Genomic DNA, 21,754 nt, shown 5'->3' with positions numbered 1-21,754 from the left:
CAAACTTCACCCTCAATTCGTGAGTTTTGCGATTTTTTTGGCATTTATTTTTTATAATGCACATGTTTCGTGAAAAAATTAAATTCCGTATATGAAAGTAGCTTTTCCAAGTTTCGCATTTCGGTACAAAATTCACTGGGTTCAAAGGGAAGGAGGGAATCGTCAGTCGTTGAGGAAACGGGGACAAGGACAAGGATATATGGATTGGGATTAGGGAAAAATATGGAAAAAGGTTAAGAATGAGGAAAGCAGGATGGAACGATCGATGGGATATCGATCGACGGACGACGTGTTGCAACGCGTCCAGGTCGCGACCGGCGAGATCTACGTCTCCTCTTTTACCTGTTGTTTATTCGAGGGACACAAGTTCCCTCGACATTCTTCTCTTTCATTCCTTTTTCTTTCCATCTGTCCCTCGACCCTTCGATTCGATAGGGACAGCTTCTTATCATCGTGCATCATTGCGATCGCTCCTCGCGAAAAGCTGAATTTAAAACTAATTGACTGTCGCAACGAGTGGTACGCGGATTGTCACGATCCTCTCGTACTCGTCTCTCCCTCGAAAGTAATAAACGCGATTCAAAAAAACGTCTCGCTCGAGAAAAACGAAACGAGAGTACCGAGAACCGTCGAGTACGATTGTCACCCGACTGATTAATTCCAGGCCATCGAAACGGGAACGCATCAACATTATACAGATCGCTCGAAAGGGATCGTACGATCGCTTTGCGCTCGCTGTTCAACCGCAACGTTGGCCGACCTTCGAACATCGCGTTGCCTGTTGCGCTCATCACACGCGTACACTTCCGCTCGGTTTTTCTTTTTTTTTCTTTTTTTTTCCTTTTTTTTTTTTTTTTTTTTTTTTTAGTACATTTTCCTTGTTTCTATTTCTTTTAATTCCGATATTCACTTTCAACACATGCATCGTTCTTTTTTCTCGTACAATTATAACGTTCTTTGTCAAATTACGCGTGTTTCTCGTCTTCTTTACGCTTTCTGTTCTCCCTTTCTTCCTTTTTGTCGCTAATTCTGCGTCTCGCGCGTGGGCTCATTGAAGAACTACGAGACCACGATGAAATCTCGTATTTTAATTATTTATGAGCCGGCACGCTACCATCTTCCCTCATACTCACTTTTTTTTTTTTTTTTTATTTTCAATCGACTGCGGAGGAACGCGAGATCAGGCGATACTGTTTCATATTTGATGCTATATTTCAACATACACACGCACACGCACACGCACACATTCTCTTTCTCTCTTCTCTCTCTCTCTTTTTTGCCCCAGCTCTATTCTGGTATTCTGGTTCTCCCAACTATGCATTCCAAGATCAATCGCAAAAACATTTGAAGAGTGTAAATCTTTTTTTTTTTTTTTTTATATCGAAAATCGCAACATGACCATACGACGTTGGCGATGACGATGGCGATGACAATTACGACAATGGCGACCAATTAAGACTGCGATGATAATGAGGAAAAACAAATAAAAATTAAAACAAAAAGGAAACTAAAAAATAACTTGTTCACATATGTTGAAATAAAAGAAAAATGTGTCACAACAAACTGCGCGTGTAACTTTCAAAACGCTTGGAAAGAAAATTGTACACTTTATTTTCCGACGATAAAACTACAAACTGAAATTTAAAAAAATGTTCCGTTTCCATGCAAAATGGTATAAATTTTTTTCGTCCTCTCTTTCTTTTTCTCTCTCTCTCTCTCTCTCGCTCTCGCTCTCTCATTTCTTCATTCATTCATTCACTCGTTCATTCACTCACTGACAAACCGCAGGTTTGCATTGTCAATTGAGAGGACATTTTCAAAATTTGGAGAATCGACACGTTCGAGTAACGGTGACAATTTTTACACGATAATCGAACGTTATCGATTCATTATCAAAAATTACGAAATAATTAATCCGATTAACTCGCAACGCGTTCTTAAATTTCTTAAAGTCAGATAATACATTCATCTGCTTCAAAGGTTATATGCCCTCCTGGGGCACATCGACCGTGTTATTTGGTACAAGCGATCGTGAAAGTATCGACAGTTTGTAACACGTCGCTAAATATAGAATCAAACAAAAAATTTTGCATAATTTGCTATCGCGTTTAAGTCGTTAATCATTGAACGAATCGTTTTTTTTTTCTTCTTTTTTTTTTTTTTTTTTTTCTTTCTCTGTTACTGCGATGCAAAGTCACGAACGAACGAGGACCGAAGAGACAAAAGCGACACGACGAAAGACTTGATTTTCAAAACGAAATCGAACCTTGCATTTCAATGAAGACGAAAAAATAAAGGGAAAGAAGAGGAAAAGAGAGAAAAAGAAAAAAAAAGAAAAAAAAAGAACGGAATAATTTCGAGAGAAACTGAAACGATTAAGCTGGCACAATCACGGGTAAGCGCGCGTAGTAGCGTTGCAATGTTCCAATGATTTCACGCGCGCATTTACCGATTACGACAAGAGAAAAACTCCGCGAACATCGCGTTAAACTCAAAGATATACATATACGTAAAACGATCGAATGCGTTTCGTTGAAGAAAAATTAAAACGTATGGAACAATGAATACGCAAAAACAAGAACAAAAATACCACTATTCGAATTCGTATTTTATCCCATCACCGTATTTCTTCTCTTCTCTCTTCGTTGTTTCCCTTCACAATTGAGATTACTCTTAAAAACTTTGTATACACCGAAATTCGTTGTAGTCGCAATTTTCGTTTTTCATCTTCACCGCCGCCTCCGTCCAACGAAATACTCCGAAATATATCACTTATCGCCGTTTCGTTCCGAGTCGCGGTATCGAATCACACGGTTAAGTTTCGATTCCGCGTTTCTTTGGACCATTTTTTTTTTTTCTTTTTATAATCTATAGAATTTTAACGAGTAAAAAATTTACTCGAAAATCTATTCCATTTTTCCATACAATAAAAAAAATCATCGTACGGCGATAAGTTCAATTTGAGAGTTTGTCCGCTCGTAGTCGATCCAAGATAAACTTTCTTCTTCACGACGAGACTTTTTCAGCGTATTATTATATCAAATAATTCCGGCAGCGCTTTGCACACACTTTTTAATCTTCTTTATCTGCCGGGGAGAGTGGAGCAGTATTTCATAATTTCTTTTCATTTCTTGCTTTTTTGTTTCGCTTTTTTTTTTTTTTTTTTTTTTAACTTTTTCAATTGTTATGTTACATTGTTGCTGCTGCGGTTGTTGTCGATGCTGTTGCTTCAGTGTATAACGGGTGTTGGTGTTATATATTAAAAGGAGTGTTTTTGTTGTAGTGGTACCATTACTCTTGTGGTTAAGCGGTGCTTTCGGTGGTGGTGTTTTGGACCGGCTGACTTTCCTGCAAATCAAACGAATAAGATTTAACAATTACTTACAATTCTGCTCAAATAGAAGAAAACCGGGCCAATTCACAATGATAAAACATGAGTAACCTTACACTGAAAAAAAAAGTACAAATATAAGAACGCGAACGAATGAAAAGCAACGAATCACACAAACAAAGAAAACACAGCAGATAAGGATTGGTGGCTATTGTGATACCAAGAGAGAACTAACCCCAAGATGTTAAAGAGAAGAAAGAAAGAAAAGAGCAGAAAACTGAGTTGTAGTGAAAATGGAAAAGTACAGGATAGCGTGTACGATCGAAAGAACGATGGAGGAGGGAAGAGAGAAAAATAAAGCCATGTTACCTGTGGAGCAGGGACATCGACAAGTGCATCCTTATCTTTAGGTGCATCCGACTTCTGCTCCGACTGAAAAGAGTACAAAAAAGATACGTGCAAATAGTGTGTGCTAAGCGCTACGATAAAGATTCGTCAACGGACCGAACAATCGCGTGATACAACAGAAACTAACTGAAAAAAAAAAAAAAAAAAAATACATATATATATATATATATACAGAATGTCCCGGAAATCATGGTACACATGATCGAATAGTGATTGATGATACATGCAAAAATAAATCGGGGGAAAAAAAAAAAAAGAAATAACATTTTTTCATTTCCAAGTAAATCATGTTTAAAAATTTTTCAAATAAAAGTAAAATTGATTAATTCCCTGATTGAATATCCTATTGAAACGAATTATTGACAGGTAGTTATATATGATACATAGAAATAAAAAAAAAATTTTATATTCTTATTTTTGAAAAAGGAGAATATTGAATATTTATTGTATCAAGGAATCTAATCGTTGAATCTTCAAATCCAATTTTCTGAAAAATTAATTTTTAAAGGAAAAAGATATTCTATATTTTTTACTTATTTTTACATGAAGAATTATCTTCTATCGATAATTCATTCTTATTTATAATCGGCAAACAACTAGTTTTCCTTTGCATTTGAAACTTTTTTTAAATTTGATTTATTAAATTAATTTAGAAAACAAAATCTTACTTGAAAAAAAAAACAAATTATTCTTTTTTTTTTTTATTTTTGCATATAGAATCATCATCCAATCGCTTTTGTACTAAGCTTCGAAGGTATTTTGTATATATGTATGTGTTATTATATTAGTAGAATATATCTTTACGGAATCGATACTTTTACAAATACCAAAACAAATATAAGAGTTGTGATATACAAAAATATCAATTGAGGCTTATTTAATTATAAGCAATTAAAGTTTACTTATAAATTGTTAGACGAAACAAGACGAGAACAAAATGCGATCTCATTCTTTCTGTCTCGCTTCGAATTGCTTAAATTGTTTATAACCTAATAAGTAAACTTCAATCAAACAACATTTTTATATAACAAACTTTTATATTTGTTTTGATTTCTAGAATCGATCCACTAAAGATATTCCATAAATATATATATATATTACTCTATATATATTTTTTATTAGTACATATGTACAGAAATAACTAGATAAAGAAGCAGACATAAAGGAGAGAAAGAGAAAGAAAAAAACAGAGAAAGATGCAAAGAAAGAAACAAATTACAAACAACTAAATTAAGACATTGTATAAATAAAATAAGATAGAATAAAACACAGGAGCAGAAGAAATACGTAGTATGTGCGATCCGTTGATGATGATGGACGTATTTACAAGTGTATCGTACAAAGAAAATGAAAGGTTTTGAAAAACAGACAATGCATAAATCTCGGACTCTAATTTTCTAATCGATCCAAACAACCATTCTTACTTGCATCGCTCTTTATAATTAATTAAAAGTAACGATTACTCGAATTCAATTTGATAAATGCCAATATTCAATATACACCAGTAAAATAATCCTTCATAAATTTAGAAAGAGCGATAGCGATAATGCATTGAACGATTAATAAAGTATATCAACATGACTCTACATCTACCACGAATTTATCGTATCTAGCAGGAAAATCAAAAGGAAAATTCTTCATTAAATTATGAACGGTGATATAGACTACGATTACGAAAACTACCATGCAGGATTATCGAAATTACTAGGTTAGGTGAAACGGTAGCCACAATTTATATTATGATCGGAAAGGGCGTTAATGTCGCGATTCTTAAATAATCCCTTTCATTAATCGATGTCCGAAATTCATGCCAATCGAAATGGGAGAAACAAATGTTGAAATATGATCGATAGAGAAATAGATCCAAATAAGACGATCTCGCGTAAAATGGAGCGATAGAAAGCAAAGATCGAAGAACAAAATTGATATCAATTTGGTGATAATGATAATGATAATATCGCGAAAATCGATGAAGAAAATAAATTAAGTCAAAAGAAAATTGTTACGGACTTTTACTTGGCCGTCCTGGCTACGAGGACGACGCGGAGGTCCGCCACCTCTTCCTCCACGGAAATTACGGCGGAAGTAACGACGAGAAGGTCCTCCGCGTCCACGGCCGCCACCACGTGGCACGCCACCGTCACCGCCAGTCTCGCCACCTTGCTCGCCACCTTCGCCAGAGTTATCCCCTTGCTGTTGCGCGGACGGACCAGAACGGCGTGATCCACGATAGTAGCCGTCGTACTGTCGTCGAACTCTGTAACGTCGTTGTTGTCCGCCACCCTCGCCGACGTTTCCTTCGTCCCCGGTCTTACCCTCACCTAAAACAGATTGACAAATTATCAATTCGATCGAGAAGGCAATATCGTTCTATCACTTATTACACACCAGTTTCATAACCATCCTGACCTTCTCTAGGTCTGCGTTGAGTTCGAGTGTTCCCACGTCTTTGACTGATGTACCAATGACCTCCGCGATATCCGCGTCGCTTATCGGCAGCATAAGGCGAACCTTTTACTGCTTCCCCGGATGGACCAGTAACGTTGGCCGCTTCGTGACCTTTTTCGCCTATTACCACGTCAAATTCGACAACTTCTCCATCACCGACACTGCGTACAGCCTTTCTCGGATTGTTCTTCACGATGGCTGACTGTGAAAATTATTAACACGATCAAAAATTTAAAAATTCAATCCAAATTTATTCTTCGTTTCTTCTGAACAATTATGAAATTAAATATACTTACTTGATGAACAAACACGTCTTCCTTGGTGTCATTCCTAGAAAAAAATCAAACAAATTGTATATGATTATCGATTGATTATAGAAAGCGAATTCATTTATGATTCATAAATACATAAGTTTCAAGATTATACGAAAATTTTGTGCGTCTGAGAACATGGATCGAATGTTAAAATTTGTTACGTGCGATCCAATGGGTATTCAGACAATCATTTTCTTTACCACCGGTATTTGAAATTATTCCGTTTAATTCGCGCAATGAACGCGAACAACGGTGCGAATGATCAGTGGCAAAATTTTTATCACGAAATATTTTCTCCAATCTATGAGTAAACTTTTATTAACTGCAATGTTACGAAAATCGTATCATAACATACAACACGCTTTGGCTACTTTCCAAACGCATAATGCGTTATATCGTTACCTATATATATCGGTATATATTACGAAGAAGCAACAAGAGAAAGGTAAAGAAGAGGAAGAAAGGGAAGAAGTAGTAGAGAAGTGGTATGAGGTGAGGTACAGTAACTAGAAGGAGGAGGGGGGGGTGAATAGAAGAGTACTAGAAATAGTCGAAGATAGAGGAACCGTGAACGAATAAATGTGATCGATGCACGTGTCAAACAAAACGCCTGTTATTTGTAATAAATATTAAAACGCTCGACTAGAAATCAGAAGTGAATTTGCATTATTAAAAATCGTTTTGTCAAATCTGTCTTCAAGATTGATCCTTTTGTAACAAAACTAAAATGCCGGTTAATTTTGAATTAATTTGCCATAGATGATGATAGAAATGTCGCAGTTAGAAAAAAAAAAATATTATTGTAATAAATATTAAGGAAAAAATAAAATTAAAAAAAAAATAAAAAGAGATAAAAAAAAAGAAAACATGACGCGGAAAATAGTAAATCGTTACTAACCTGTTGATGAATCCATACCCACTCTTCACGTTGAACCACTTCACAGTCCCGGTCACTTTGTTAGCTGAAACCCAACAAAAACGAAATGGCACTAATTAAATATCTACCATCACGCAACCCGGTATTATTCGATAAACGCATTCTTAAATTTGATTAAGTCATTTCTTGGAAATTCGAAGCAATTTGAATATGTGTCATTTTATTTGTATTTGATCGTTTTACGAAAAGTTCGTTTCAAACAATAATTGTAAAAATCGAAAATAATAATGATATGAAAAAAAAAATATCAATATTGGTGATAAATTAAAAATTTCTATTTCTTTGATTAAATAGCAATTTCAAAATCGAAGTATGTAAATAGATATATGTATAGATCGACAATTAAATGATAATAACAATTGTTTACTTCGTATCATATTCATAACTCTATTTATGTTCGAAATCTTTGTGTTTACTAATTATTGTGATGGTAGTGACAATTAAAAACGAACTATTCAAACTGTTAGATTAGATGTTCACATAGCAAATGCTTTATATTACCAATGTTTTCACTAGAGATGAAAACAATACGCTCACATTTCTAGAATTTCGTTCATTAACGGTTTCCACCGACGATTTGCACTTAGATCACATTTCGCGCGTTTGAAGTGAAATACGAAATATAAAATATCAGGTAAAATAACGGTATATTGATGCATGCAGACGCGTGCACGTTTCCCTTTCTTTTCATTCCTCATAACCTCTTGAAATTGCAGTTCATTTTTCACTCGTAGAAAACTTTTCGCGAGGCCAATCTAAAGTGGAAGCTGACGATGGCAACGCGCCCGGTTTGCTCCGAAAACGAATCATTCAAACGGAAGTGAACGTTAACGGACAGTCGGAAACTTACGTAACTAAAGTGGTGTTTTGCTTGATTTACGAAAAATACATCGAGAACGCGCGGAAAGAAAAACAGCAAAGAAATTTCCAGAAATTGAAACATTATGATGTAATCGTTAAATTTCAGATTATTATTATTTTATATATATTCGATACAAATAGAGATAAAGTGAAAGGAAGGAATAAGGAAGAATAAAAATAAAATAAAAAAAAAAAGAAAAGAAATAAAATCGAGACGAGTGTATACTTTTGAAGCGTCTATACGGGTTTTGATATACGCGTCTCTTTCTTTCCCTCTCTCTCTCTCTCCCTCTTTCTCTCTAGGAATCAAGAAATTTTAGTAGAACTCGGCAGTCGATGAGACTATCGTGCAAGTTATTTTAGTCAAAATAAAATAAAAAATAAAAAGGAGAAAACAAGTGGGGAAAGAATAAATTTCGAATTTAATCAATTTCTATGCAAAAAATTCGAAAAGATATAAATAAAGAAAAGAAAAATAGTAGCCGGCTTGCCGGCCACATGCCACATGGCTGAACGTCTGCTGCTCCCCTAGACGCCATTATTACATGCAAACGATCTCAGAGAAACGAATCCGCTCTCTTTCTACTCGATTTTTACACCGCTGCAATACACGAAAAATGATATTGAGACTAAATATACTATTCACTCACCGATGATCAGCTTCTGCTGGCCAGCCTTTGGTTGTTCGGGCTGTTTTTCCGGGTCAGCCATGGTGGTGGTGTTAAGGTGTTAAGACACGCCGCTGCCGAACCTAGATGTTCCCGTCTTTCTGGTTGTGGTGTTGGTTCCCTTCTAATGTTCCCAACATGGCTGCGCCTCCAGGCGACCGTACAAACATCCTTCCTGTCTAACGAGCTCTCTGATAGGTTGGCTCACAAACAAAACCGCTCATTTGACCAATCCTGGCTAGAGTTTCACGGAACGCGCGTGACGTAACTCACGCGTTACTTCCTTGATTTCTTTCTCGCTTGCTCGCTTTTTCTCGTGCTTTCTTGCTCCTTTTACCGCGCGCGCCTTTTCTCTCCTGCTCGATCTTCTATACCGATTGCAAACTATTCTACTTTATTCCACCTTCTTTCTCTTATTTTCTCGCTTAATTACTTCGAATTTTATTAAATAAAAATGTAATTAAAGTTTTGTAATTTTATCTCTGATTTTTTCTTTTATTTTATGCGATTTATTATATCATTCAAAAGCATTTTTCTAACGGAAATGCAACATCATTTCATATCTAAATGTATTTTGTAAACTATGAATATTATTATTATATGTTAAATTCGTCTATTAGAATAATTATTTATTTTTGAAATATAAGTTCAACCCAGTTATTAGAATAACAACATTAAAAGTTAAATCATACTATTCACGATTATAACCATATTCACGATACTGATTATATTAAGCAAATTTCACATATCATATCCTTTCAGAATACATATAATACCTATAAGATGTGTAGAGAGAAAAAATGCATTTACTATTTGTATAATCTCTACTTGATGAATATTTGACAATAAAATTCATGTAATGATGAATCATAAAATAAAATTATAGCGAATATATAAAAAAATAAAATTAATTTAATGAGCAACCAAGGACGAAGATTGTCAGGAAAGATTGTCATTGCAAATATAAAATGCTAATCATATATGATATGATACTCGTACTTCTGTTCGAACTTCATTTTTCAAATTTTATAACGTTTCATTAAGAAGATAAATCTGCCTGAGATTGTAGAGAAAAAATAATTGAATATTTCTTATAATTGACATAATAAATCACATTTGTGCATCTTATCTTTCTATAACATTCTTCTCATGTCACATTGAGTATTTTATGTTTCTTGATCGGATATGATTCACGAATCACGAAATCTAGTATTTTTCTCATTTTATTATCAATTAGCAAATATTAATTTTCTTGATTCCTTTTTTTTTTTTTTTTGATCCATTCATCTTTCTAATTATTTATTTGTTTCTCTCGGAGGAACAAGATAAATAATTGTCGTTTCAATGAATAAGTTTTAATTTCGAATATGAAATACGTACCAAATAGGAAATATAAATATTTCTGATCAAATTTATAAACAATTTAAGAATACTGAACTTAAGAAATATGCGATTAGAATTAACAATATTAATCTCAACTTTCAAATCTAAAAATATATTTATCGAAATAGTGAGGATTTCTGAAAATCACTTTCTTTACATTATCAAAATATACAACTTCGTTTGTTTAACTTTCTTCATCTTTGCAAAATAAATTTAAATATCATATATTCAAAATTCTCTTTAGTTTTACTTTTTTAATTGAATATTATAAATGCCACTTAAATAAAGTTTAATCTTTAATATTTATCAACTTGATATTTTGTAAAAATAAATAATAATTTTGCTTGCAATCACTGTGGATCAATGAATGTTAAATATACAGTGTTCTGTAAATGAACACGATTTTAATGTTAATTTTTTTTTAATAAAACAATCACGCGTTTTATTTTTCTATATATATATATATATGTGCGTATTTGTATATGTATATATGTATTATGTATTCTAAATAATGCAATTTAAGCAAACTTTAATCATTGATAGATAAAAATCTGCTTTAACATTTTCATATGTACAAGGTGGATAGGTTTAACAATGGCGAAAAATGTAAAATTAAAATGATAATTCTATTCTATAATTCTGTTTTCAGTCAAATAGAATTGCATCGATTTGAAACATTACTTGACACGAATCTATGAAATTATGATACTAGAATTACAGAATAACAGTATTAAAAAATTAAACGTCGCGTTTATGTATTTCGATGAAGAACTTTATGTAAAAGGCTAGCAAGATTTACATTCTCCATCATCTCAATTTTCTAGTCCGTATATTCCTGGATCTTGGAGCAGTAGAACCACTTCCGATGCTGAACATACCAGGTGTGGGAGCATTGAATGTTGATGTAGAACTCGTTGTTCCAAAATTAATGGATGGAGTTGTTGATGGAGCGGAGAAATTAAATCCTGTAGCTAATTTATTTTAAATACATTATATTAGTAATTATGAAAAGAAAAAAATTATAATTATATAATCAAAATAAAAAATCTTACCTGAATTCGACGTTGTTGTGCCAAATTGGAAAGGTGAGGAAGTGGAAGCAGCTGCGCCAATAGCAGCATTATTGTTAGTATTACTATTGGTACCGAAAGGAAATACAGTAGTGCTTTGTTGTGATGGCTTTTGATTTGCCCCAAAGGTGAATATACTGCTGGTAGTATTACTTTCATTCGCGTTAGTATTTCCAAAGGTGGGACTCGTTATATTAGGAGTTCCAAATGTCGAGGATTGTGATCCGAATGGCGAAACCTTGTTGTCTCCAAATGTTGCTGTACCGTTTGGAGTACCAGTTGCTGTCATACCAAATGTAGGATTCGATGAGATAGAGGTATTCTGCCCAGAAAATGTATTATTTGATGCTGAAGAATTGAAATGACTGGTACCACTATTTGAAGCTCCGAACACGGGACCAGCTGTGTTCTCGCCTCTGAATATTGGATTTCTGACACCGAAATTCTGTGAATCAGAATTCTGAACTTCTGAATTTCCTTTGTTTTGATTTTGTGATCCAAAATCAGAAGTAACAGTATTTGTAGCGCCAAAAGTCGGGACGGATGCGTTGCTTACGGAAATGTTTGTAGAACCAAAAGTAGAAACAGTAGAATTGCTTGAAACATTTGCAGTAGCAAATGTAGATGACGTAGTTGGATGCGAACCGAATAATGCAGAACCACTGTTATTTCCAAATACTCCTGGATTATTTTTGAAATTCCCTGTTGATGAATTTGTTTGGCCAAAAATATTACTTGTTGTAGGAAATATAGATGCCGAAGTAGTTGAATTCACATTTAAAAACAAATTAGTACCGACGTTGTTCGTTCCACTACTGGTTCCCATTCCCGAAGTGGATAAACTTGTACTAGAACCAAACACTGGTATTGAAGTTGTATTTGTTATTTGTATAGAAGATCCACCGATATTCGAAAAAATTGGCATCGAATTCGTAGATACGAATCCTGTTGAAATAGTGGAAACATTGGAACCGAAAACTGATGTAATTGTGCTCTTAGGAAGAGTGAAGATAGCTGTTGTAGTATTTGAACTCGAAGGTGTACCAAAAACTGATTGAGTTGAATTTGTCGTTGTTGCACCAAAAATAGATTGTGTAGATGGTGAATTGGTGAATATGGAACCAGTATTTGAAACAAACTGGGCTGTATTACAACTGGTTATTGAAGATGGTGTTCCGAAACTCGAACTCGAATTATTATTTCCAATAGTAAATAGAGTTGTATTTGAGTTTCCAGCCACTGTGTTTGCTGCTGATGACGTATTATTGAAAGAAAAACCAGGTTTGCTGTCGTTTGCGGATGAGATGGTAGAAGATACAAAAGTCGAATTTGTTGATGATCCAAAAGTAGGAATACTAGTTTTTGTATTCGATTGAAAACCAGTACTAGTTGTGACATTCGTGATAGAATTAGTTTGCGTATTACTTTGATTATTCGAAGATGTCATCACTGTGTTAGTAATTATTGAAACCTGTTGAGAGGTTGTCAAACATCCAAACGCTCCATTATTTTCTGATGTTTTACCTACTGAACCAAACACAAATCCTTCTGATTTGGATGTCATTACTTGTTTATTAGCATTGTTTCCAAACGTAAATGATGGAGTTGACGTGGTTACATTTGATGTAGATACAATCGATGTCGTTATGGTCGACGTTGTAGTCGATGTATTAGCATTCGAATTAGCAATATTTGTAATACTCGTAAATGGTGTCATATTTATCTTAGCAGCAATCGATGTTGATTCTATACTTTGTTCTTTGCTTTTCGCAACAGTGTTTGAAGTCATTGAATTCGAATGAGTTGATGTGAAAATTATGTTATTATTTCCAATCGATACATTCGAATTTGAACTAATTGTTGTATTTTGAGAAATTGATTTCGAGATATTTTGATTCGCTTCGGTTTTCGCGTTTGCTATAGTTGTGCTCATAGATACTGGTGAAGATATTGGAGTAGCGGTTACAACATTTCCAAAAATGTTGGTTGTTGCGGAAGTGACTGAAAGAGATTTGTTATTTGCAGAAACTGTATCTACAGCACGTATTGGCGAAGTACTTGCCGTTGATGTAACCGAAGCAGATTTGTCGAAATTAAATGTTTGTATATTCGAATTTATTGGACTGGATGTAGTTGTATTCGAAATAACAGATTGAGATATAATTTCGGATTTTGTACTGGTTAATGTAATTTTAGGTGCAGCATTATCTATTTTATTTGCTACGGAAGTCGAAATGCTTCCGTTTTTACTCTTAAATATAGTAGCAAAATGGACATTTGTGTTTGAGGAACTATCTTTATCTGATAAATTAAAAGTCACATGTTTTGGTGACTTTGTATTGAATTCACTAGTACCAGGATTAGGAGCTACAGCCGATGTAGAAATGGGTGTGGTATTGACGTTTGTTGTAGTAGTCGAAGAATTAAGTGTCACACAAGTGACAGGACATGCAACAGGTTTAACAATATTTACTTCTTCTGCTTGAATTACCACGTCCGGATTTATTTGACTGGCCGCTAAAAACGCAAACGAATAGTCTTAAATTAAAAATCAATGTACTTATAGATTAAATTTGCTTACCTTTACCAGATATGGCATCAAACATACTCTGAAGTCTTGCCCTCATGCTTGTTTGTCTCATATCAGCAATATCTTCCTTTTTTATCTCTTCTACATCATCAGTAGTAAATTTCGCTCGTATATTACCTTGTTCTTCGACCAGCATTCGTAACTTTTCATTTCTTTCTGGTTCTGCTCTCATAAATAACTTGTGTGTTAATTTTGTTGAATCTGTAGCTATCATCGATTTTATCGAATGATCTTTATCACTATTTTGTGTGTTTAAATATTTCGTGTGAACGAAATTATCATCTGATTCATATTCTATACTTTTATTACTTGTTTTTAGAATTCCTTTTAATGGAGAATATTCCGGTAATTTTTCGACAGAGTTACACACATCTGAATTATTTTTCTTTTCTGTTATTTCATGGTTACAATGTTTCGGGCTTACATTTGGAACTTGTACTAATGTTTGTGTACTAGCATTTTGAACGCATTCTAAAGATTTAAAATGTTTTTCAAAATCTGGTGTTCCACTCCGTGAAAAATCTCCTACAATAAATAAGATAAATCTATAATAAAATGTTTTATTTTTACAATATTATAAATAATTTTTTTTTTACTATTACTTACTAGCTTTTCTTTTGACACCAGAAACAACATGCTTGCTAGAACTAAGTGAATTTATAATATCGTAACATGATGGTGTTTTAGTTCGTTTTGTTGGTCGTATAGTTTTACTTTGGGGAGATGTATCATCTTCTGATTTCAAGGATTCTTCTCTGCTTCTTTTTTGTTTTGTTTCATCTTGTGTTTCAAATTTCTTATTAATAATACCATCTGTTCGTTGTTTCTTTGCTAGATCTGAAGTAACATCTTCTCTTGATGCATGTCTCTTCAATGAAATTTCTCTTAAAGCTTGGGCAACACTAGGTGAGAAGCAACTACTATCTGATTGATGTGAATTTGTCAAAATGTTTTGTTTTGATGGAGAACATCGTATAGTATGAGATGGTGCTACTCTAACTGTCACTGGTGTTCTTGTCTTCACAGATTTTGCATTAATCAATGGAACTGAAGTAGCATGAAGATTTACTTTTGGAAATTGTCCTACATGATATTTAGATTGATGAGTTAATTTGTTATTGGCTTCAGCCACATATTTAGTTAATCGACTTGTAAGTCCAGGCGAAGTTACATCATTATATACTCTGTAATAATTGTTATAATATTTCTATAATTTATGCAAATATATAGAATCATAAAGATTTATGATAAATCAAATTAATTTTTTACTTACTTTGGATCAATATTATATCTAGTTGATGATAAAAGAGGTCCTGTAACTGCTTGAACATCTGTTCTTTCTTCTGTTTTCGTATCTGCTTTAGAATTTGTACGAAAATTCCATGAAGAACCTTCAGCATCAAAGTATTTTGTATCTTCCATTTGCATCATAGCATGATTCTGTCCATATATAGGAGATGCTCTTTTCGATAACATTTGACCACAAGGTGATAATTTGAATGTTTGATTTTCTAATTCTTCTTTATTACGTGGAAACGTTCGTATCGAAGTACGTTTAGTGATAAAAGAATTGTGATCATAAGAAGAGTGACCAGAATTATGATAAAAATTATTTTTGAAATTAATATCATCTGACAAATCGGCTTTTTGTAAATTTTTTGAAATTGGACTAAGCTCTGCAATCGGTTCGAAGTGACCAGAGTTTTTCCTAGTTGGATAAGGGTCACTGCTAAGCTGATAATTCAATCCTCGACGTCTTTCCATCCTAGAATAGGTTTGGGTTAGGTATCGTTTTCGAAATTGACGATTTGCAGTTTCCAAAAATTGGCGAATGTATTGATATATGTGATCGATAATAGTCTCAAAACTTGTACGAACTTCGGAAAAGAAGTGTTTGCTGTAATCAAGTAGAAGGAACGCGTGCGGCGACAATAAGTTGTCGTTAATAATCAAAGAGTAACACGCATAGATTGTAAAAAACAATGAAATCGTAAGAATAAGTATCGGTCCCCAAACGTTGTACAGAAACACACACCCACTCAACACACTTACTAACACGATGACACTCCGATTTCCTAATTTCCACATATTATTTCAAAAAAGTAACCTCTCCATGTTTGAAAAGAGCACATTCACCGAATTACCGGAACCTTGCTGTATTAAGCTCAACGACATTATCGACATAGCAACTACTACGTGATACTAAGTATTGTCTTCCGAATTATGTATATTTTTTTTAAAATTCATTAAAAATATTTTAGAAAAAATTTTAGATTTTATTAATAAATCAATAATTACATAACAACTCATTGAAAAAGTTTTTATGATTTCTATTACGATCTATCTTCTATAGTCAAAGTTTTGTTCAATGTTGTTTCAATTCTTAGACTCATATTATATTCATGTACAGCGCCATCACTAATTTTAATGTTAAGTTAGTTCAATAATTATTAACATTTGAAATTCAAATAGTTCTGACTAAAAAAAAAAATATTTATCTATTTATCAATTTGCAAATAGAGCATATATATTTTTTATAATTTGTTATTGAAGATAAACAATTATAATTTAAAATAATAGAGTTTAAAACAGCTATTAGATCGTTAATGAAATTTAAACTAATTTTAGTTAAGATTATCAAATATGCAATTTATTCTAAAATATTATATAATGTATGTGAATATATAGAAAAAATAGATAGAATAAAATTTAAAAATATATATATATATGATCTAATTATATACATGATCTAAAAAATATATATACATGATCTAATTATATTGATAATTGTAATTAATTATATTGTAATTTTATACAATATATTATAAATATTTTTATATATGTTAAAAATTATAAAACTATTATTTCAACAGATTATTTTAATATTTATTTTTAAAGAAAATTATTTTTTATCATAATTACTTTTAATTCCAATCAATTATTATTATTGTTGTAATTGTGTTTAGTATTATTGAAAAATAGAAAAATAAAATTGTATTGAAATTATACAATATTTAATATATAAAAAAAATAAAAAAAATATATTTCATATAGCTAGATACTATTAGATCTATTATGTTATATTTTCTTTATATTTATTTTTATTAACTTAAATATTTTTATTAAGTTATATTTAAATAAAATTTTATTATTTTAATTATTTTTAAAATCAAAAATATTTAGTTATACAAAATTGAAAATATATTTAAAAACAAAAAAATACCATATTTATATATGGTGCATATATATATAGGGGACTGGCGCGATAAGATACTATTTTCAAATAATTTGACTGAAATAATCTTTATTTTATTTTATTTAAAATGCTGTATAAATTATATGCAATTAAATGGATATTTTAATATTTTCATTTTAATTATTATTCTTGTACTATTAATACTATAATATCACTATTAATAAATTTATTAATTTATTATTAAAATGAACATTAATTTAAATAAATAGAAAATTATTCCAAATATTTGGATATTTTTTGGCGTTTCTTTGTTCAGATTTAAGATTTATGAAACGGATCGGTCCAGAATCCACTTGTTTCAGTTTTCACATTGGTAGTGCACGTGGGAACTCCTCGTGATAATAGAAATAGAAAGGTTAATAGATTCACATTCTATCGACCTATTTTATTACCAAACTCTTTTGTAACTGCATTTTAAAGTAAAGTAAGCAATGTCGTGGCTTTTTGGATATCGTAATGCACAACCGCAAGACTTCTCACAATTTGTACAACCACCGGCATCCGTTGGAAGTGGAGGTGGAGATGATCGTACACCACCACCGAGAATTTCTCAAATGGAACCCTATCGATTCGATTCAAGTGCTTTAGAAAGAGCAGCAGCAGCTGCCAAAGAACTTGAAAAATCTAGTATGATGAATTGCTTTTATTAATTTTTCTTATTAAATTGTTACACTAGATTACGTAAGCAAAAAACAACTAGGTTAAGAATCTCATGCTCTGTATGACATGATATTTCATAACTCTATAATCATACAATGATACATTCTTAAATGAAATATTAAAAGATAATTTTCATAAATGAAAATAATCATGAAATGAAAAGTTATAAATTTATTTAAACAAAGTAACCATTTATGTAATATTTAACATTTAATATACGTTTTTTTTTATTATAATTATTAATTATTCAAAAATTTATTTTATTATCCATCGTAGAATGATAATTATTTTATTTATTATGGATAGAATTATTATTTAAAGTAGAAAATCATAAACAAATTATTCTTTACATTATATAGAACAAAATTATTATTATTTTTTTTAATTTTATAGTGCATGCTAAAGAAGCATTGGAATTATCTAAAATGCAAGAAACTACTAAACAGATGGAAAGGCAAGCAGAAGTAAAAAAATATGAAGCAAGTATAGAGCAAATGAAAGCAGAACAAAAACGTATTGATGGGGAAGAAAGGAGAAAAGTTTTGCAAGAAGAAACAAAACAACATCAAATGCGAGCGCAGTATCAAGATCAATTGGCAAGAAAACGATATGATGATCAATTAATACAACAACAGAGAATGAATGATGAAAATTTAAGAAGACAGGAAGAATCAGTGGCAAAACAAGAAGCAATGAGGAAAGCTACTATAGAACATGAAATGGATTTAAGACACAAAAATGAAATGAAAAAGTTGGAAGCAGAAATTAAAGCAAAAGCAAAAATAGATAGAGAAAATCAAGATTTGAATTTAGAGAAAATTAGAGTAAAAGCATCTGAAAAACGAGTAACAGTTTTAGAATCTATAAAGTTAGTAAAAATAAGTAGTATACGACAATATAATAAAAATATTAAATGAATTGAATTATATTTATTGAATTTTTTTTCAGAACCGCTGGTTCGGTATTAGGCACTGGTATGACTGCTTTTCTTCAAGATTGGGATAAAATTCTTGCTGCAGCTGGAGGTTTATCTCTATTGGCTTTTGGTGTATATACTGCGAAAGGCACAACCGGTGTAGCTGCGCGATATATAGAATCGCGATTAGGAAAACCATCCCTCGTTCGAGAAACTTCTAGATTTACGGTATTAGATACGTTACGGCATCCTATTCAAGCAGTCAAGAAACTAAAAGATAAGCAGACCGATGCTTTATCTGGTGTTGTTTTAGCACCGAAGCTTGAAGAAAGATTACGCGACATTGCAATAGCTACAAAAAATACAAAACTAAATCGCGGAATGTATAGAAATATATTGATGCATGGACCTCCTGGAACAGGTAAAACAATGTTCGCTAAAAAATTAGCAGAACATTCGGGTATGGATTATGCAATTGTAACTGGTGGTGATTTGGCACCATTGGGTCGAGACGGTGTCACTGCTATTCACAAAGTTTTTGATTGGGCGGCAACATCTAGGAAAGGGCTTCTGCTTTTCATTGATGAGGCAGATGCTTTTTTAAGGAAGCGATCGAGCGAACATATTTCGGAAGATTTGAGAGCGATGTTAAATGCATTTCTCTATAGAACTGGTGAGCAGAGCAACAAATTCATGTTGATTCTTGCATCAAATACTCCGGAACAATTTGATTGGGCAGTAAATGATAGATTAGACGAAATGGTAGAGTTTCGTCTACCAGGTCGAGAAGAACGTGAACGTTTAGTTCGACTTTACTTCGATAAATTTGTTCTTCAACCAGCGATCGAAGGAAATAAGAGATTAAAAATTGCGCAATTTGATTACAGCGCTCTTTGTAGTAAAATAGCAGAAATAACAGATGGAATGTCAGGCAGAGAATTAGCAAAATTGGGTGTTACTTGGCAAGCAACAGCTTATGCTTCCGGAGATGGAATATTAACAGAACAAATGGTTATAGATAAATGCAAAGAAGCTGTTAAACAGCATAAACAAAAGGTCATTATTATTATTAATTAAAATAATTGTTTTTTTTATTGTTTTTTAGAATAGTAAAAAAATATTTGAAATATTTTCTTTCTTTTCGTAATTCCAGGTTCAGTGGCAGAGTGAACAAGAAAAACAAGAAGCGAAATCGATTTACGTTACCGAAATAGAAATTCCGCCTATAAAAACTAAACCTGTAGTTGAAACACCATCGGAAACAACTTCTGTGGCAACAGCTTAACTAATTAATGCACAAAAAATCGCAAAACATATTTTATTAAAAAAATGAATTAGTTAGAATAAATGACAATGTGAAAGGTGTAAATGATATTGTTACAAGAAGATGGATTTAATGATGAGTTCTCATTTTCTATATAAAATATAAATGTATAAATATTTTAAGATAGAAGTATATTTGTTGTAAATTCTTAGCTTGATTAAATATTACGTATACCTTTATATGTATATGTACATATACGTATGTATGTTTGTGCGCGCGCGTGTATATTATATATTGACAGTATGTATGTTAGATACTTCGATTATACAGTTTAAAGAAAAAAATCTTATAAATTTAAAAAGTCATAATTAAAATTCAAACATATATTGTTTTCAATGTTTTCGTTATTCATTTGATTTTCTTTTCTCATTTATTTTCAATAGATTTCTTAAATTTCATTGAACATTCTTAATTATAACTATAAATTAAATTTAATAGTTAAAATAAAAAAAAAATTAAAAATTCTCAGAATTTTAATCATAATTCAATAACTAAATCATTGATGTAGTAAAAATAAAGTTAATTTAATTGATATCAATTAATAATACTATAAATTGAATGTAGAATGAATTTAACATCTAATACATTTTCGTATTATATAGTCTAAGAATTATATAGTCCCAGTTATCATTCTCATGTCACATGTGACATTATCGATTCAAAATAAGACAAAAGTAAAACAACTAAAACTAGAAAAGCAATTAAACATAGACAATTGTCTTTGATATAAGAATTATAGTCGATTTATTAAATTTAAATTTAAATATTTATTGTGAAATATTTTCAATTTTTATATGTGAATTTTGACATAAAAAAAATACATGATATCATTCCTATTAATACGTTTAATTTTAGCGAAAGTCTATTGTAATTTATAATTTATTAAATTGTCATTTTTATTAGAGTTTTTGAGAATTGTATACTTTTTATTGTTGTAATGTATTGAATTTTTTTTAATTTTATTACTTTTTAATAATTTACAGTTTTAAGATAAATAATGGACATTATTTTTATATTAATATATTTTAAAAATTATTTAAAATTTATAATATATAATATGGATATATAAATATAGATGGATATTTTATAGATATTTCATAGATGATAGCTATAGTAATAGCAAAGATTTTCTCCTTTTCTTCTAAGAAAAAAGAAGAAATAATCATTTGCATGATTGGAAGAGAGATTTGAAATTCTTGCTTGGAAAATGCAATGATCATACAAAACAAATGTAAAGTCTGCAATAAAATTATTATGAAAAAAATAAGCTATTGAAATATACATTTCAGTTAAATATCATTAATATCATAAAGATATAAAAGAAAAAAAACCATCAACCTTCAGCAGAAAAAAAATTATTATTGATAAAAATGTTTGATCTAAATAATATAATAGAAGCTTTCATTTATTTTAATATTTCATTTATTTATTGAAATGTATAAATCAGCATAGCTTGATTTAAATATGGTAAAAAATATGTCTTTGAAAAGAACAAAAATAGTTCTTTAAAATGATAAAAAAAAATAGCTATCATTAAAAAAGAAATGTTATAAAATACTTACACTATAAATACATATTACTAATATAT

General features: G+C 31.4%; 3 protein-coding genes across 7 annotated transcripts; 1 reads left to right on the top strand and 2 right to left on the bottom strand.

Moving 5' to 3' along the window:
* Positions 1–20: 20 nt before the first annotated feature.
* yps (Y-box binding protein ypsilon schachtel) lies at positions 21–9,714 on the bottom strand. Of its 4 annotated transcripts, none has more exons than XM_012495473.3 (7): positions 8,950–9,714; positions 7,400–7,463; positions 6,484–6,517; positions 6,128–6,389; positions 5,750–6,060; positions 3,701–3,763; positions 21–3,348 (listed from the first exon to the last, which is right to left on the bottom strand). In XM_012495473.3, exons 1-7 carry the CDS (start codon positions 9,008–9,010, stop codon positions 3,304–3,306), a joined length of 840 nt encoding a protein of 279 aa, XP_012350927.1. In that variant the 5' UTR covers positions 9,011–9,714; the 3' UTR covers positions 21–3,303. The 4 variants fall into 4 exon arrangements, with proteins under 4 accessions (XP_012350927.1, XP_012350928.1, XP_012350930.1 ...); XM_012495474.3 differs by having other exon boundaries at positions 6,149–6,389; positions 8,950–9,160; XM_012495476.3 differs by lacking the exon at positions 3,701–3,763.
* A 727-nt stretch (positions 9,715–10,441) lies between these two features.
* Positions 10,442–16,169, bottom strand: LOC100872678 (uncharacterized). 2 transcript variants are annotated; one of them, XM_086907823.1, is made up of 6 exons: positions 15,889–16,166; positions 15,284–15,775; positions 14,617–15,194; positions 14,002–14,535; positions 11,403–13,937; positions 10,442–11,321 (listed from the first exon to the last, which is right to left on the bottom strand). In XM_086907823.1, exons 2-6 carry the CDS (start codon positions 15,772–15,774, stop codon positions 11,158–11,160), a joined length of 4,302 nt encoding a protein of 1,433 aa, XP_086763949.1. In that variant the 5' UTR covers position 15,775; positions 15,889–16,166; the 3' UTR covers positions 10,442–11,157. The 2 variants fall into 2 exon arrangements, with proteins under 2 accessions (XP_086763949.1, XP_012350934.2); XM_012495480.3 differs by having other exon boundaries at positions 15,284–16,169.
* A 1,381-nt stretch (positions 16,170–17,550) lies between these two features.
* On the top strand, positions 17,551–20,502 carry bor (ATPase family AAA domain containing bor). The gene is made up of 4 exons (XM_086907816.1): positions 17,551–17,893; positions 18,320–18,794; positions 18,875–19,898; positions 19,996–20,502. The coding sequence occupies exons 1-4, from the start codon at positions 17,698–17,700 to the stop codon at positions 20,125–20,127; spliced, it is 1,827 nt and encodes a 608-aa protein (XP_086763942.1). The 5' UTR covers positions 17,551–17,697; the 3' UTR covers positions 20,128–20,502.
* The last annotated feature ends 1,252 nt before the right edge of the window (positions 20,503–21,754 follow it).

Source organism: Apis florea, unplaced genomic scaffold, assembly GCF_048593485.1.
Source record: "Apis florea isolate Af1SG1 unplaced genomic scaffold, ASM4859348v1 contig_2899_pilon, whole genome shotgun sequence".
Classification (NCBI taxonomy): domain Eukaryota; kingdom Metazoa; phylum Arthropoda; class Insecta; order Hymenoptera; family Apidae; genus Apis; species Apis florea.
The sequence above is the reverse complement of the archived record's forward strand: the minus strand, read 5'-3'. Positions and strand labels throughout refer to the sequence as shown.

Coding starts and splice junctions, on each gene's coding strand:
- yps (XM_012495473.3), bottom strand. CDS start 9,010: ATGGCTGACCCGGAAAAACAGCCCGAACAACCAAAGGCTGGCCAGCAG. Junction 6,518..7,399: donor GGGTATGGATTCATCAACAG/GTTAGTAACGAT, acceptor ATTTTTTTCTAG/GAATGACACCAAGGAAGACG. Junction 6,061..6,127: donor TCAGGATGGTTATGAAACTG/GTGTGTAATAAG, acceptor AATCTGTTTTAG/GTGAGGGTAAGACCGGGGAC.
- LOC100872678 (XM_012495480.3), bottom strand. CDS start 16,098: ATGTGGAAATTAGGAAATCGGAGTGTCATCGTGTTAGTAAGTGTGTTG. Junction 14,536..14,616: donor TGGTGTCAAAAGAAAAGCTA/GTAAGTAATAGT, acceptor TATTTATTGTAG/GAGATTTTTCACGGAGTGGA. Junction 11,322..11,402: donor CACAACAACGTCGAATTCAG/GTAAGATTTTTT, acceptor AAAATAAATTAG/CTACAGGATTTAATTTCTCC.
- bor (XM_086907816.1), top strand. CDS start 17,698: ATGTCGTGGCTTTTTGGATATCGTAATGCACAACCGCAAGACTTCTCA. Junction 17,894..18,319: donor CAAAGAACTTGAAAAATCTA/GTATGATGAATT, acceptor TTAATTTTATAG/TGCATGCTAAAGAAGCATTG. Junction 18,795..18,874: donor ACAGTTTTAGAATCTATAAA/GTTAGTAAAAAT, acceptor ATTTTTTTTCAG/AACCGCTGGTTCGGTATTAG.